Below are 16,486 nucleotides of genomic sequence, written 5' to 3'. Positions count from 1 at the left end.
ATAAAGCGAATCAGTCTTGAACAGAAACATAGATAAATTTTTGGGTTAAAAAAAGATATTACTTAATATTTGCTTTCATTACTATCTACTGACTAATGTACCTACTACATTCATCTGGTCCAAAGCGTACCTTATGTTAGACATTAAAAGAAAAAAGACCAATGAGCTGTCCAAGCGTTTTACCTCAACATGTCTGTATATGTCAAATTATTGCTCTTCCTGTTTGATCATAGGTTATTAACAGCAGTGTCATATGCATCTGAAATTTGTTCATGAGAATTTGGGTGGTATTGGAAATATTCGAAGAATGTTATATATTCATAGAGACAATGTAAATAATTCCAACGTTGATGTAGTACAAAATTCTTCTTACTTCGGCAATCACAATTTTAAGTGACGTTGATCCTTTTTGACTGAGCACCTTGTGTTTGAATATTCAAATATTTTTTTGCTTAAATGTTATCTTATTAATGCGAAATATTTACTAACCATAAGTGTGATTCTCATTTCAGCTGTTTCAAAATTTTCTTTTTGAAGTCACATTGCGTATTTCACAATATATTATTAAAGTTTAGTTGTTACTATTGCTGTTTGCATGTGAGATTTGCAACCAAATGTCAAGGATGCGAATCCTCTCCAGAACAGGATATAAAAGCCACATTGCCCTGTCCCTGTGCAAGACAATTCACGTCAATCGCACATGGATTATAAACATGCCATTGTTGATGTGCCGTAAAAGCACCAAACAGACGGAAAACTAAAAAATAAAATAAAATGGTCTATTATGTAAACCCTGAGACATGATCATTGACAAAGAACGAATAAGAAAAAGAAAACTGAAATTCTACTCTACAAATCATTTTGAAATAGATCTTGCTGAAAGTGTTCTACTAATTCCAGGGAGTAGTGATGCGACAACTGTGTACAATGTAAATTTATTTTTAAGCTTCATGAAAGACAGATAAAAAAGGAAAGTACTACATTTAATTCAAAAATGTCAACGTATATGATATATTATGCAATAACATTTATCCAGTGTAAAGAAGGAAAATAAGTACAATGATACTGTTGCACGTTGCATTGCGCTCTAGACCCAAGCAAGCACTGACTGCTGCACGATACACAGGCTTTTAGCTGAACGCAGACACAATCAGACTGCCTCACAATGCATAAGCTTTTAAACTCAAAATAAAAAGAACCAGATCGTTGCACACTATATAACAATATTTAATATTTTCCTGGTCAATGAGAAAACTAGCTACTCTTTAAACTGAAAAACATATATTTTTTAAAAAAAACAAACACATTTTGCGTTAATAAAAACACATATGCTATCAACCCAATATCAGAGAAAGGTCTTAGAAGTTCACGATTTGTGTGCAATTCACATTGTAACACCAATCACAATTCTCAGAAACTGAGTTAAAACACAATGATCCGCAGTTAACGACTTGTGGCCTCAGGACTGTTCCCGCACCAGAGCATGTAACAAAGTAACTGCAGACATAAGGATGACTGTATTTTCCGTTTGGAACTTTTCCAGTGCAGAAATCAGCTTGAAAAGAGAGCAAATGTATATCATCAGTTTCAGCATGAAGAAGTTTTATAAAAGAGAATTAGTAGACTGATCAATTTTTTAGAATATAATTTACATTACAGGATGGAGTGACCAAAAAGTTTAATGTTCAAGTTCGATCCACTAATTAGAATCATAACGTATAAACTATTTCTCAATTAGTCATTAATGTTAAATCTGAAATGAATTGCACGAAACAGGAATGTGCATAACGGTTATTATATTAATTCAAGGGCTTGTTCATTAAAAGCATTCGTGATCGTTGATATTTAAGTGATAAAGAAGCTTACATTTGTTCATAGGATTTGTCTGGCAATCAGGAATATATAAACCCCAAACGCAGTCTCCATGGTGTATTTCCGATATAACCTTGATTGTCACAACTTCATAAAAGATTAGGTTAAAGTGATTAGGATATCTAAGTAATTAAAGTCTACTCAAACTCGTACATATTTTAATATGTGCATGTATGAACAAAACACTTGCATCAGGAAGGCATGATTTCCATCTGCATTTATGTTAAATTAAATTCCGAAATGATAAAAAAAGAAATCTGTGTGGTAGGACTTGATATAGGACGTAAATGAAGCAAATGTTTGATGCAACTAGAGCATTTCAGTGCATGTTACTGGATGACCAGTTTTAGATTCATTTATATTCGGAAAACAAATTATAAGAATGGAACAACAAATCTTAGTCAAATGAAGATGGGTATTACCTCTAATCAATAACATCACTTTCTCTTCTGACGTCAGTGAAGACGACAACCCTGGAGCAGTGTCATTACTCTTAGCCAAGCATCTCACCCGTGTGTTATTCCATTCATTTGTTATGATGTTGTTTCTAAATTTAAGAGTGTAGACTGCACTGCAATTGTCAGAGTTCACTTTTAGGTCAGTCATTACATCAGTAAAGTTATACTCTGCGAACGTTCCTGTTAAATTTGTCTCTGCAACAATATAGCCAGCTGGATAACCAACTTCTCCGAAGCAACTTATATACTGATGCCGTTGACCAGCAATAAACTCGGATGGAAGTGTAATACTTGGAACATTTGGACTACCTGAAGACAGAAATAAAATAATGATGAACACTTTGTAACGTAGTGCTTTGATAAAGACTAAGGTTTGCACTAGGAATATTCCGAAACGCAACGAGACTGTATATATTTTCAAAAATTCAAGTCCTGAATACCAAAGACCTATAAAACAGTTCAAGGAGACATTCTTTCAGCATTTCAAAAATTAACACAAGCAATAATGAAGTTGTGCTGTACCTTTATCAAACTACCCAGAAACTATGATTCACTCTCACCCATTTGTAATCTCTACATCGTCTTATCAGGCAAAAATAGGCCAACAGGGCTTGTTAGCGGACCTATTTTGGACGCGTGAGCATGATTCTTGCCGCTGGTGGTTTTGTGTAGTCCTTGGCTCGCCTGGCTAACACTTTTCAAACATGAGCAATTCCGCAGTCTCAACTGCGGTTTACGGGAATATTTAGGCTCCCACACACAGAACAGTTATAAAAAGAATATATCATTATCATCGTTTAAGCCTCGTTTGTGTTGGTCCGGTTATGTTTAAAGAATTAAATAAGAACAATAAAACATTAACTCATATCGCGTACTTATATACGATTAAGTTAAAATCTTGAATGAAAATATCAAAAGGAGCACAACAAACAATTCATGATCTAAATAGTGAATAGAATCACGAGTGAGTTATATGTAAAACAACAGATGTGACGTAAATGATCATATCGAAAACGTATTCTGAACCTCGACGCGCTAATCTGAACTACTTACGTGACCTCAGTCATCAGGTGATATAACGTGTTCGCGAAACCGTGGATTATGTCGGGTACCAATGTGCTTGGCCATCTCGGCGAATTCAGCCGCAGATACATTCAGTGGGGCCCCACGACTGCTTGTCTGCCGCAATGATCTTGTTCACCTGCGTGGCTGTTAGTGGCAGTTTGTGCGTGTGTGATAGTATGAACGGCATGCATTTGTACGCATCCGTAGTGGATCTCGATTTTTCAAGCTGCTTTTGCGAAACCGTGGACCACATGTTTTTGTATGATATATTTTTATTTTGTATCTACATGCCAAAGCGATTTTAACAGACAGGTAGTGTGTGCATTAACGCGCCACTTGAATGTTCATATCGGACGTGCCAATGCTCCATTGACACATCGAGCAACATTACCTGACAATGTCACGATGATATCGACAACAGCAGCCGGCTGTGCGCCTATGAGGATTCGATGACTGTCTAATTAAAGCCATACGCTCGAGGAAAAAGTAATAAATCGGGTAATTTTACCTAACATTTCTTTGAGAAATCCGCATTCATGTGAAGATATTCTAATTTATCCACTATGAACAACATCAGTCTATGGTATGCTCGTGAGGCATGGTTCTGATCGGAATCTTTGGCGACTTCTTTGGATGGTTTTTGAGGCCTGTTCAGTCGCAATGACACCTCGGACACGTTAATGTGCCCAAAAACAGTCGGATTTTGTATCTGACTATACACCCGTCGTGTGTCGTGAAATGCTATGCATACATGTCGCGGTGCTAAGTCTCCTTGTTGGGTACTGATCTACTTAGTTAACAGATCTGCCGCAGTTCCCATAACTGGTCGTTTATCATTGACAGCCACGACTACGTAGACTGCCCACTCTCTAACACCAATGACACTTTTATTGATTTATCTTGTACAGTGTATTCCCAGCCATTTAATAGCATCATCATTAGTAAAGCATAGAGAATGCAGTCCACCGGGGAACTTTGTCAGTGGGCAGCTGTTCACAATCTGTTAAATTGTCTGCAGGGCTCCACAGATGCAAGAAGAGTCAGTGGCCTGGCTCCATCGTACAAGGTTGACAGAACAACGCCGCTGTCCTGTACGCAAAGGCTTCAGCATGATGTACAGATGTTGTCGATGGTTGAAGACAGGAAGGCAGACATATGCCTTAGCTACGAGTAAGTGGTTTACAACATGTGAGATGTGGAGGAGGAATGGTGCTCAATAACCGGCAGCCATGGAAAAGGTATAGGTCGTAGTGTTCGTGAGATTATGTGCATTGTTGTGTTGAACTGGACGTTAATTAATTTGGTAAGGAACGATCGAGCCACGACAGAAGCGCGATCCTCTGCTATCGAGTAATAGAGGGCCAGTGATGATGTCTTGAGTGTCTGAGCATTAGCGCACCAACTAGAGCCAATCCTTTTTTAGGAGTATGTTGTTTTGAGTGATCTGTCGAAAGTCACACCAAGGTATGTTGGTGTCGGGATGTGTTTAATATGCTGTCCACGGAGGAGGAGAATGCAATACTCACGGTTCGTATTTGCATTGTTAAGGTGGAAGAAGCTAGAAACTGTCTCTGTTGTGCTCGGCTTCAGGGACTGATATAAGCATTTAACAGACTTGGTGAAAGAACAGACCCCGTGGTAGTCCATTAATCCGACGTCTTAACTATCCAGCGAGGAAATGCTCTGACATTTTCTACAACAGCCATGCATGTCAGACCGTGTCATATGGCGCTGTTACATAAATAAAAAACAACTCCAGTTTTAAGGTTCCTCTCAATCCCGTTTTCAACAAATTCGATCGCAAGTGCTTAGACAATGTTTGAAGCCTGCCTGCTCAACAGTTATGATATTCTCAATATCCGGACCGATTGTTTGGAGAATCAGGCGCTTCAGGACCTTAAAACAGACTGGACCGAGGAGATTTTCCGATAGCTCGCCGTCTTATGGGGATCTTTTTTGCCAGGCTTTGGGATTGTAATAATCTTTGCCTGACTCCACAAAGTCGGCACGCACTTTTCCCTAACAGCCCGGCTGTTTAAAGAAGCGAGCCATACCTTTGCCTATTGGCCAAGATTCTTTAGAAACTCATGCAGAATTTTGTAATATCCTTCTTCTTTGCCTGATTTGATGTTGCAGAGCACCTTTTCAAGTAAATGCCTATGTATTTTCTTCTGATGACCGTATTGTCACCACCCATCTAGTACTTGTCATCGTTGTGTTTGTCAAGGGTGCTTTTGCCACTTGTATAAAATGGCTAGCAACATCATCCGAATTGACAACAGGGTGGTCTTGAACTGGTGGTTGCTGTGCTGTGCCAAATCGGCGAATCAAGCGCCCAAATTTCTTGCTGGAGTGAGTAGATTTGAATGACCCAGTAATTTGCTCCCATCGAGTGCGTCTGACAATGTCCATGGATTCAGTCAGGTGATCTGCTATGTCTGGGTGTCCAGATGCTTCATATTCCTTGTGAAGAGCCTTACACTATTCATCAAAACAGGGTGTATAGACTGGACGACGGCCACGAAAAGGTCATTGTTAATTGCTCACTCTACCAAGTGTTTACGATCTTCATCGGACTGCGAGTAGCCCCAGTCAGTGTGATGACTATTAAAGTCGCCGATATAGACAGCTGGGTGTTCGAGATTTGAAGCATATTGTTGTTCAGTGGGCGCTGGGTGGTTTGTAGACATGAGCGATCTTGTATGTTCCATCCTTGATCTCATCGTAAAATCAGGAGGACGAAACTGTAGAGGCATCAGTAATGTCAGCACGTGAATATGTTGCACGGCTCAGCTTGGATTGTAACGTTGATTAGATGAGGATAAAGTCTCCAATGGTGTATCGTTCTGCTACCTGGTCTGCTATGTGAGTCTTCTACAGATAGATTATGTCAACATTATGACGGTGGGCTATAGTGCTAATGATGGTTCTTTTGGCTATTGAGAAATCCTCGACGTTAAGTTGTTAAACTCGTAGGGCCGGTCCAGTGGCTTGAAAGTCAAATGACATTGGCACGTCAAGGGCTAAATTTGGTTGTGGCACGTAACCGAGATTCATTGCTGAATTCGGGTTGCAAGTTGGATCCTTTGTTTCAAGGCCAAGAACGAAGTCTTTGCTGAGTACTGACGGGGAGCGCGACGTGAACGCGGATCTATTCTCCCCATCAATGACGCTAATCGTTGTTCTCACACGAGCGACAATGTCAACTCGTGTATCCACAACAGCAGATTAGTCAGTTCAACTCGTCCGTGTAGCCCCATGGTCGGTCTGAAATTGTGCATCAGCGTGCCAAACTGATTAAGCGTCGTTGCCAAAACGGGTCAATACAATAGTGAGTTTATGTCCAAAAATGACTTTCTCACACACTGCTGTATTTTTTCAGTTGAATCAGGCTTGAACGTTGACCTTAGGGGTAAAATTATAATCAACGTGCTTTAAATCCCAAATTGAAATCCGTGTTGGTGTAGGTGAAAGTGGCGATATCATTATTAGCGGCATTTCTAGGACCCACACGGCTGTACAGATGATCTGTGGTATCTTAGACAACAAACCATTCGTGTGCCTTTACTGCAATCTGTTTTGTTATAATTTCTCACTGCCGTATGTATCATCGATTAAATTCATTTTGTGCTGCGTCTGCGAGTTATTGTTCGAGATTCGCACTTTAAACTTGCGCAAACTTAGTGGTGTAAGCGGCGTCCTGAACCTCTCGTCAGCAGTTTTTGTGGCTACTGGTGCCAAGTGGATTTGCGTTGGTAGCTCCTATTTGGTTATTCTGATTACTCAAATATAGGTTCAAATCCCGTGGTACGATCATCGCGAATGGATTCGCGTGATTGTAGTTGCTGATAGACATTTTGGGTGCGTGCATAGTTGTATGTCTCTGAGTTTCTCGTAGGTTAGTCGGTATGTATGACTGTCGCACCATGGTGACTAGCTATGCACCTGTGAAATCGCACAATCAATGCAACATCTGGTTGAGATCGATCTCATCGCGTGCGTGGATCAGAGAGGGATATCGTGAATAATCCGTGCGAGTCGACCCTGCATGTATGAAGAAGATCATAATCGGTTGTGATCCACGTCGCCAGAGGACAATGCCGCGTAGATGTTTCTTAACCTGTGTGGGTCCTTGGCGCTGAGCAACATCATCATATTAGCATTGTTTATCATAACCTTCAGAATCTGTTCTGTATGAGGTGAATGGCATCATTGTTTTCTGCATTTTGCATATCAAATGCGTGAATGGTTGCTTTCTTGTGCAGCATAAATATCATCGCAGACCACTAGGTCGTTCATATTTGTTTTATGATAGTGGGAAAAATCTTGAGAGACAGGCATCAGCAAACGACGTAGCATCGCCTATTGTCTCACATTAGTTTTAGGAAATGAAAGTATGCGTTAACAACCGATGAGATGAGAAAACGTTGAAGTTCGAAACGGAGTCGAGGTATCAGACTCATTCAAGCGTAACCATGTTTTCTGCAGGATGGTCAGGCGGAGAATTTCTTTGAGCAATATCTGCTTGCGGAGGCAATTAAAATAATTCAGTAACACCTCTGAGGGCCGCATTCGGAAGATTGAATGGTATGAGTGAACCCATACACGACTCCAATGTCATTAAATATTCTCAAAAGTTAATGGTTAGACATCAAATTTGACATAAAATATATAACAAAATATACCATCATAGGTTATCGAGCATATTCTATAATATATTCATATACGATAAATGACAGGAAATTTGAATGCTAGCAATATTTTTGAACTATCATAACTATTTATTGTATCATATCATAGAAATGTTGATAGTCCGAATTCAATAAATCTTGTATAAATTTTAAGGCTTGTATGTTGCTTTCTTCTGAATGTAAGGAACTTTCTTTATTACTTATCAAGTCTGAAGGACATTTCATAGAAAATGTTTTCTTAGTAAATACTGGATGAGGAAATAAAGGCAACTGACCCAGCTATTATAACCAATTGCATGTGTCTGTGAAGATGAATGATAAATGCAATATACAAGAAGGCAAATGGCGGCAAAATATACTCATTATGAACCACTGATTTGTAAGATTTTTTTGCATTCTCTCATTTCTCTCAAACGAAAAGGCATTACTTTATTGGCTGTGCATTCCACCTGAAACCCCATATCTCTGTAAGCGCATATAATCATTCAAATCAATACTTACGCACAACACTGATATGACCACGTGATGTGTTGCAGTAGTAATCGCCTTCATCTTTACACGTAAGATTATCAAAATCCACATAAATGTTAGCAGATGTTGCACTGATGCTACTAGTGCTGTTTATTCGTATGCCGTTGAAATTGCTTGTCGTGGATCCATTGAGCGCTATGGAAGCAACTTCATCTCGAATAGCAAAGGCAGTGTGACGTTCAATTTTGACACTCCTGATATTTGTCATATTTCTGGCCAGGCACGTTAATCTATGCGGTGATCCAATGTAACCAGACGATGTCGGTGGGGCAAAGTATATAACTGTTAAGACAACATAATGGAGGAAATGTAACAAACATAATAGTGTATTTTTATCTTATGGTGAATATCGTAAGTATCTGAATGTATATTCGGTGTTGGAAAGTCTGAACATATTTTTCTCATTGAACATGTTAGACACATGGATATTAATTTCTAAAAATGTTTAATTGTGGTAAGAAACATTTTAGATTTTTTAAACGAAAATTCATAGCAAAAATCTTCTATTATCAGGTCAGATTTAGCTTGCTCGTCAAATGCAATTTCATGGCCTCAGCCATATTTAATATCAAATTGAAATCAGGCGTTATCGTGTTTCATGAAATTCCATTTAGAGTTTTTCGGTATATTATACATGTATTGACTAAATGATTAAAAAATAAAGCAAACAATAAATATCAACAAACAAAAGGTCAAACACGGAAAAATATTTTCTCCAGCAAGCGTTTTCAGTCTGCAAACTGTATATAATCATTACATGTTATGTCATATATATTGAGACAAATCAAGAAACCACATTTGAAATTGTGTGTGTGTGGATGTTGTTAAAGTTTTCGCTTGATAGGAGAGCATAAATTGGACACATATTTTGATTCTTAAAGAAGGGTAAATTGGTTTTGTAGAAAACTTTGTTCAAGGAAGATGAATACATTCCTTTTTATCACTTCATTTAATGAATATTTAAGATATTTAATTTTAACTGTTATTAAATTAATCTTAAAGAAATAACCAGCATTTGAGGTCTAGCCATTTTAGTCTTTCCTTAACGTTACTTTGTTCACTAATATGTATCGAAGCATTTTTTGCATGTGTCTACAATAATTTTCAGTATTAATTGTACAATGTAAAAGAGTTTCAAATGTAAGAAAAAAAAACCGAATTAAAAGTACATTTTGGTCTTACCGCTCCGACAACCTTAGTCTCTATTTTACTAACCTGGTTCTTTTAAAGCAATTGCTATTGTATCCGAATATATTTCAGTTGAACTGATTCCTTGCGTTGTTATGAGACATCGAATACTACCACCATTCCAACTATCTTCAGGGTATAGTTGAACTGTCCAATTCCCGATGACACTGCAGTCAGTTATTGATATAATGGGAGAACCTTGTACACTGTATTTTTCAAATTTGCCACCCGTTAACATTAATTGCCAAGACATCGAAGCATTAGGAATTCCCAGTTGACCGATACAGGTAAAAATTGCCTCCTGACCTTTGTAAATATTGAGTGGTGCTGTGATATTTGGTTTCTCGGGATTCACTGAAAGATGACAGCATGATATGAGCCACACGGTAGGATTACTTACATAAACCGACCGTGTCAATGAATTATTTATGTATCTCTGAATTTGTCAATTTTTCTCTCTGGAGATTTCTTTGCAACATCATCATAAGCAGATCTCTTGTCACAAATGTACATTTATTATGTATAAAGCAATATATTCATATTTTATTATGTTGAACTTTTATCATTGTTAGAGCCTAATCAATTGAATGAAAGTAGCTATATGTACCTATGCGCTTCAATCTATGTTACTTTTACACCTAACTCAATATTGTAGTGAGAAGTGACGTAAGTGGAGTGAGTTGAAGTTTATTTACCTATCTACCAGCTGGATTGCAAGAAGTAAAATGAGCAAAATGAAATATGTAGAAAATCTTAGTTATGATTTATTATTTCTCCTCGAATATAAATATATTATATGCTAAAATAAAAAATGTTATAGGAAAGATTACTTGCTTCTCGCTTTAGGTATTCTTTTTATTTTCTTTAAAATAGGAATCAACATGTACTAAATATGTGTTAATATTATACAGTATGTTGATTTACGGAGCTATAGAATTAGCAAAGTAAGGTAATGATTCATACATTTATAATTAACCTCTAATAATCTTACCTCTAACCTTTAATGTTGCCACACTTGATGCATTTCCTCCATAAATGCTGATGTTGTACCCTCCGGTTTGGTTACATAATACATTCTGAAATGTAATTGTCAAGTTTCCAGCGTTGCCTTCCACAGCAAGGTTGAGACGTGAATTGGCGAGAAATATTGAACTACGATTACCATGAATGGTTTCTCTGAACAGTACCGTAGAGTTTAAGTCGATATTCAAGTCAAAATCAGATCCGCAAAGTATCATTTGGCAATTAATTGCGACCGCACTGTTGATAAGGGCCTCTGCTCCCAAACAACGTATAACTGTAATGAAAAGCAATCAAGCAAAACTTCACATTATTTTCCCTCAATGTTACAACTATACGGTCTTACAATATGAAAGAAAATAGCCCAACCAGCAAGTGTATTAAAATACAACAAACAATTTCATTCTTATAGTTACAAAACAGATTATGAGGAGCTTACATTCTTGTGAATTAAATACAGATACTCCTGAATGTTTTATCACAGGTCCAAAAGTATAGACTGTTCAATGAAGAGTTCAAATCTTGAATGTGCTGATGTACCGACAGCCACGAAAATGCTGATGTCCTGACTGTCAAGATGTATCACAACGGTATAATCTAAAATATCTTTGGATCACCAAAATAGTATTTTAGTCCAACAACCGAATTAGCAATCTGTATCTTATATGAATAATTTAAATAAATGAGTCCTCTCAAATTAAATAAAAACAAAATTAAAAGTGATTCTACAAATACTGATGTTATTATGGGAATGGATAATGTTCTTTTCTTCAGAAACGTATATTAAAATCTAACACATAATAAGGCTACTAGGTTATAGGTACTTTTCCCATCAGCTTCGTACACAAGTTCAGGTCTGCTTACTTGCTTTTAGCAAACAATCTTACAAACATCAGTTAGACTATATAATTTCCAGTGGAACGTCCGACATCCCGAACTCAGATACAGGTAAATATATTTGTTAAAAATGACATCAGTCAGGTGGGCACTAACTCCTTCACACATTACAGGCAAATTTCAACAATATAAATTAAATATATATAACACTCAGTTACCACAATCACTGGTATATTTCAACTGTAAATGTGAAATCCATAGATGTATTTAATGACAAATCAAATGTCCATAATATTGTCCAAAGACATTTGTCGTTATCACGAATGTCTTGCAACGCCTTACTGTGCATGGTACTATAAAGATAAATGCATATTTACATGGAAGACGTTATTTGATTTTCGGACATGCCAAATGATGAAAAATGCAAAACCACTGCAAGCGACTCACTACATACAATATAATGAAGAAATATTCATTGACATTTCTCCACTTGTCGTGGCGTTGTTTAAAGTTAAGAGAGAAATGGGTACAAGATTCGTTCCTGTGTCTCATAATTGAAATAAATATCATTGAAGGAAACTGTCAAATTTTTTTAGCAATTATATTTTTCTCATTACGCAAAGGGTGACATGATAATCTTGCAATTGTATCTGAGATCATATTCAACATATTCAACAATATATGTTCTCCTTTGTGAGTCTTTCTACCCAGTCAGATATTGCAACTTCAGAACTACAGAACAATTTTAACTTCTACAAACACTTTATACTCCAATAGTTAGACTGCTGATTCTGCATACATCCTGAGCTACTTCTCCAAGAAATAATAAAAACGTTTGCTCCAAAACAGTGTCCGTGACCAAATATAACTCTTTTCAGTCGTCATTCGTCTCTATTGAAGAATAATTTCCGCTTTTTGATTTTAAAAAAATTGGTTGCCAACTGCCAAGACGTGGGAAAACAATTTTCCTTAAGTATTAACAGATAATTATTTATAACAGTCAGGATGGAGAGACGGACCAAAACATTAATAATAAAATAGTAATGATAACAATACGATTACTATTCCAACTGCTATTATAGTACTACATCAAATACTACTACTACTAAATAGCCATTATTATCACCGTCATCCACTATTACATACAATGGAAGAAAACGTTTTATAAAAAAATACCATTCGATGATGCCTATGAAAATTTGATGTTTGATTTTTTAATAATACTTTGTTTCTTTTTCGCACAAAAATGAAAACCATAGCATTTAAATCGCAGACAGAGGATGTAAAATCTGGCAGACAATTGTCTAAGCATTTTTTGCAGAAATATATGTAATCGGCACCTATTAAAAATATGTTAGCTACGTTTTCATAACAAAAATTTCGTGGAAGTTCCCGCCGAATAGGATCTCTGTAATTTATGTTGGCCGACTAAAGTCCATGTATTTTAATCTAGATTAAATTCATAACACTTTGCATAGTGATATCACATGATGTCCCGTATTACAACAGAATATTCAATCATGTACAACTGTAATTGTACATTTATTTTTCATGCCTAACGCTGGAAGAAGCCACTTAAAATGTTAAAATGGCTTAGATGTGGAAACATCCATGTTAAGGAAAACATGAAATTCACACAATCTGACTTAGTTCTTGATGAAGGGCAGATTCCAATAAACTTTCAGTTGTTGAAGTCAAGATGACCATTTATGGAGTAATGCATGAACTGAAAATTAGAGAAATGGCTCATACGTGTGGTACTAATGGATAAAAAGACATTTATCGGTGTTCCACTGGACCAAAAAGGAGATTGTTAAAAACTCGGCGGAATTTCTCCATATACCATTATTTCGGCCGTCATAGTTGAATCGAGTCATAAGGATTTGAAAACAGAAAGTGGACTCTTAATACATGAAGCCAATTATGCTGATTTTTACTTTTCTCCGAAGCTGTCAATACTTAAACAAGTTAACTTCATGAATTGTTGCTAGGTTAGTTAATAATCTCGATAGCGTTAGTTAACAAATGGATTAACTGATTATTTGTTTTACAATTCGGCAATGGGAATCTTTGCGAGATTATTTTTTTCACCATTTCCAGCTATATATGACCTGATAAACAACGTTTGCCATTTTATTGAAGATTTATACGTAGACAGGCTTGGTCTACATTTGGAAGCTTTATGTTTAATGTATAATAATCCACCAAAGTTTAAACTTTCATCTCTAAAAGGACATGACCTGGGCATTATAAAACATTGAAAGAAACCAAAGTGAATACAATATGATACCCAGCAGCGATCACAGTGACATATATTTATATTTATGGTACGATTTTCTATAATTTCACCGAAATGAGCATTGTTTGGTTTTCAAGTAGAACATAACCAATCCAATATAAAATGTAGGTCGAAAATGTAAAATAGGTAGTGTCGGTCGTCTGTTAACAAAATACGGGATCTGATATCATATAACTGACAATTGCGTCAAATGTCCGGACAATGTATCAGGCGCAGAGAAAGAGTTCAACTTTTGGGTCTCTTTACATATTTAGCTATTTCATATACTATCAATATGTTTGTTATTATACTATGCGTGTTTGATTCTATTATTTGCATCGTATGATCTTAATATATTATATTCTTCTTCATGCAGTTAGGGCTGTATTAGCCTACGATTTAGTAGACATAATGATGTATCAGCGGACGTTTAATCTCAGCGTGTGCTATACTTACATGGGCATGTTGCCTGAGTCGTCGTTGTTGCTGAGGAAAAAGAAGAAAAATAATTCAGAATTGCACATAAGATTTTGATAATACTAAACTGGCAATGAGAAATTTTGCCACTTATTTTTGTACGGTTTTGGTCAAGAGAATAAAAATTTAGGGAATCATAAAAATACCAATGCAACGTGCCTTTATTGTAAGCAAGGAAAATATCAGATGCCTGAAATTTTCTTCTATCAGCCAGTCTGTGTGTGGGAGGTTAACCAAATATACTTTGGAATCATATTGTAATGTTTCTATGCAGTTGCTTTCATACGCTAAGCTGATTACTAACCACGGATTTACCAGATCTGATATTGTCAAATACTTTTGATTTTTTGATAATTATGTAATCGATGAGTGTTTTTGGAAAATACAACTTCTACTTACGAACAATTGTAGTAGTTGTTCGCTCCAGTTCACATCGTTTCATATCAGTGTAATAACATTCTCCATCTGTACATCCAACATCTTTCACAAAGGTGCGATTCCCAGTGCAATATAAGTATTTCTTGCAGTCATCAAATGGATATGGGTATGGCAAAACCACACCGTCCACCATACCATAACAAGCAGTTCCTGCATTGATACGAAATTTCCGATATCAAACGCAATTAGCAATCAACCGTAATATAGGTATAATGCTCTCCATGATTTCCGCGGAAAACTAAAAATTGAGTATATATTTTAGCTAACCAAAACAAATTTTCTCTTTTTACTTGTTTGATAAACTACATTTCCAGTATAATTAACACGTGATTGTCTAAATCTAAAATTTCTTTATTATCAAAATGTCATGGATAATATATTCCGTGTGAAGGATCTGTGCATTTGGCCTAGTTGATTCGTTTAGGTTGATTAATACAGAAGACGGAATCAAACAGGGCATTCATTGGTAAGTAAAATCGTGAGACAAACATTTAAGTTCTAATTACGTTATTTTGAGACGTATGTTGGGAACCAGATTAGCAGCAATGTCAAGCCAAGTGAATGGAGCTTGAATGTTCGAGAAAATGTTATGCCATGGCATTAAATTTTATGCAGAAAAGAATGGTTTAGATGCTCTAAACACTTATTGGTTGCGGATTATGAATAAATAAAGGATATCAAACAGTGTCTGATTACATTAAATGTACCTGGGACGAGAAGAAGAACTTTCTCATCATATGGAGCCAATTGGCCAATAGGTAACGTCTCGTTGTTGGTTGCAACACATCGCAGGGTAGAATTATGTAGGTCCGTTGTAAATTTGCTTAAGTAAAACTCAAGTCTATCAACTTTCTGACAATTGGAAACATTCCCTTTAGTCAGGTTAACTTTAAATGGCTGGATCTCTTTAAACGTTCCATTACTTTTGATTAGTGCAAGTAGGTTTCCACCTGGGTAACCTACATTTCCCTTGCAGACAAAGGGGTCTCCGAGATGATTATATCCATCACTCACAACATCCAGCGGTAGCATCAAACTGGGTTTATTAGGTATACCTGTGTTTAGGAAATATATATATATATATATATATATATATATATATATATATATATATATATATATATATATATATATAGTACAACTAAAACTACTGCCACTACTAATAATAATGAAAGAAGAATATGTGGTTTCTTCTACCAGTGGTAGTATTATTCTTGCCTAACAATCAATGGTATGTTTTAATATCAGACCATATTCAACTAAACTACGGACTCACATAGTGTTGACAATTGTTGTAATTGGCAACGTATTGAAAACAAAAATCAAAATGATAAAAAAAGTGCCTTGCCGTGGATATCGATCTAAAATTGAAATTGTCAGTACAGTTGTGTATAAAATATGCAATCAGCAATTCGCAGAGAACATGCTAACGTTACGTTTGAAACGTGAATATATAAACAATCTGATTAAGATACATGAAATATTTGCAAACTTTAACTCGACATTTAATTAATTGGATGTTTCTGTGACGGATGAGTTCATGCTGTAAGTTGCTTTACTATTAAACAATCTAAAGCAAACATTTGATTTGATACTAGACTTAGCAAAGAACTATAACCTTAGTTGCATTT

General features: G+C 36.3%; 1 protein-coding gene across 1 annotated transcript in view; it reads right to left on the bottom strand.

Moving 5' to 3' along the window:
- Positions 1 to 919: 919 nt before the first annotated feature.
- The window catches only part of LOC149798513 (uncharacterized), a 77,839-nt gene continuing 62,272 nt past the window's right edge, over positions 920 to 16,486 (bottom strand). Inside the window, exons 14-21 of the mRNA XM_089957318.1 lie at positions 15,563 to 15,910; positions 14,817 to 15,005; positions 14,397 to 14,426; positions 10,797 to 11,102; positions 9,833 to 10,159; positions 8,588 to 8,899; positions 2,295 to 2,639; positions 920 to 1,555 (exon numbers count right to left, since the gene is read on the bottom strand). Of these exons, the coding sequence (XP_089813444.1) occupies positions 1,359 to 1,555; positions 2,295 to 2,639; positions 8,588 to 8,899; positions 9,833 to 10,159; positions 10,797 to 11,102; positions 14,397 to 14,426; positions 14,817 to 15,005; positions 15,563 to 15,910 (2,054 nt within the window). The 3' untranslated portion in view covers positions 920 to 1,358. The remainder of the gene's footprint in view (positions 1,556 to 2,294; positions 2,640 to 8,587; positions 8,900 to 9,832; positions 10,160 to 10,796; positions 11,103 to 14,396; positions 14,427 to 14,816; positions 15,006 to 15,562; positions 15,911 to 16,486) is intronic.

This window comes from Sinohyriopsis cumingii, chromosome 5 (assembly GCF_028554795.1).
Source record: "Sinohyriopsis cumingii isolate HCF-2022 chromosome 5, ASM2855479v2, whole genome shotgun sequence".
Taxonomy (NCBI): Eukaryota; Metazoa; Mollusca; class Bivalvia; order Unionida; family Unionidae; genus Sinohyriopsis; species Sinohyriopsis cumingii.
This window is presented reverse-complemented; position numbering and strand designations above follow the sequence as displayed.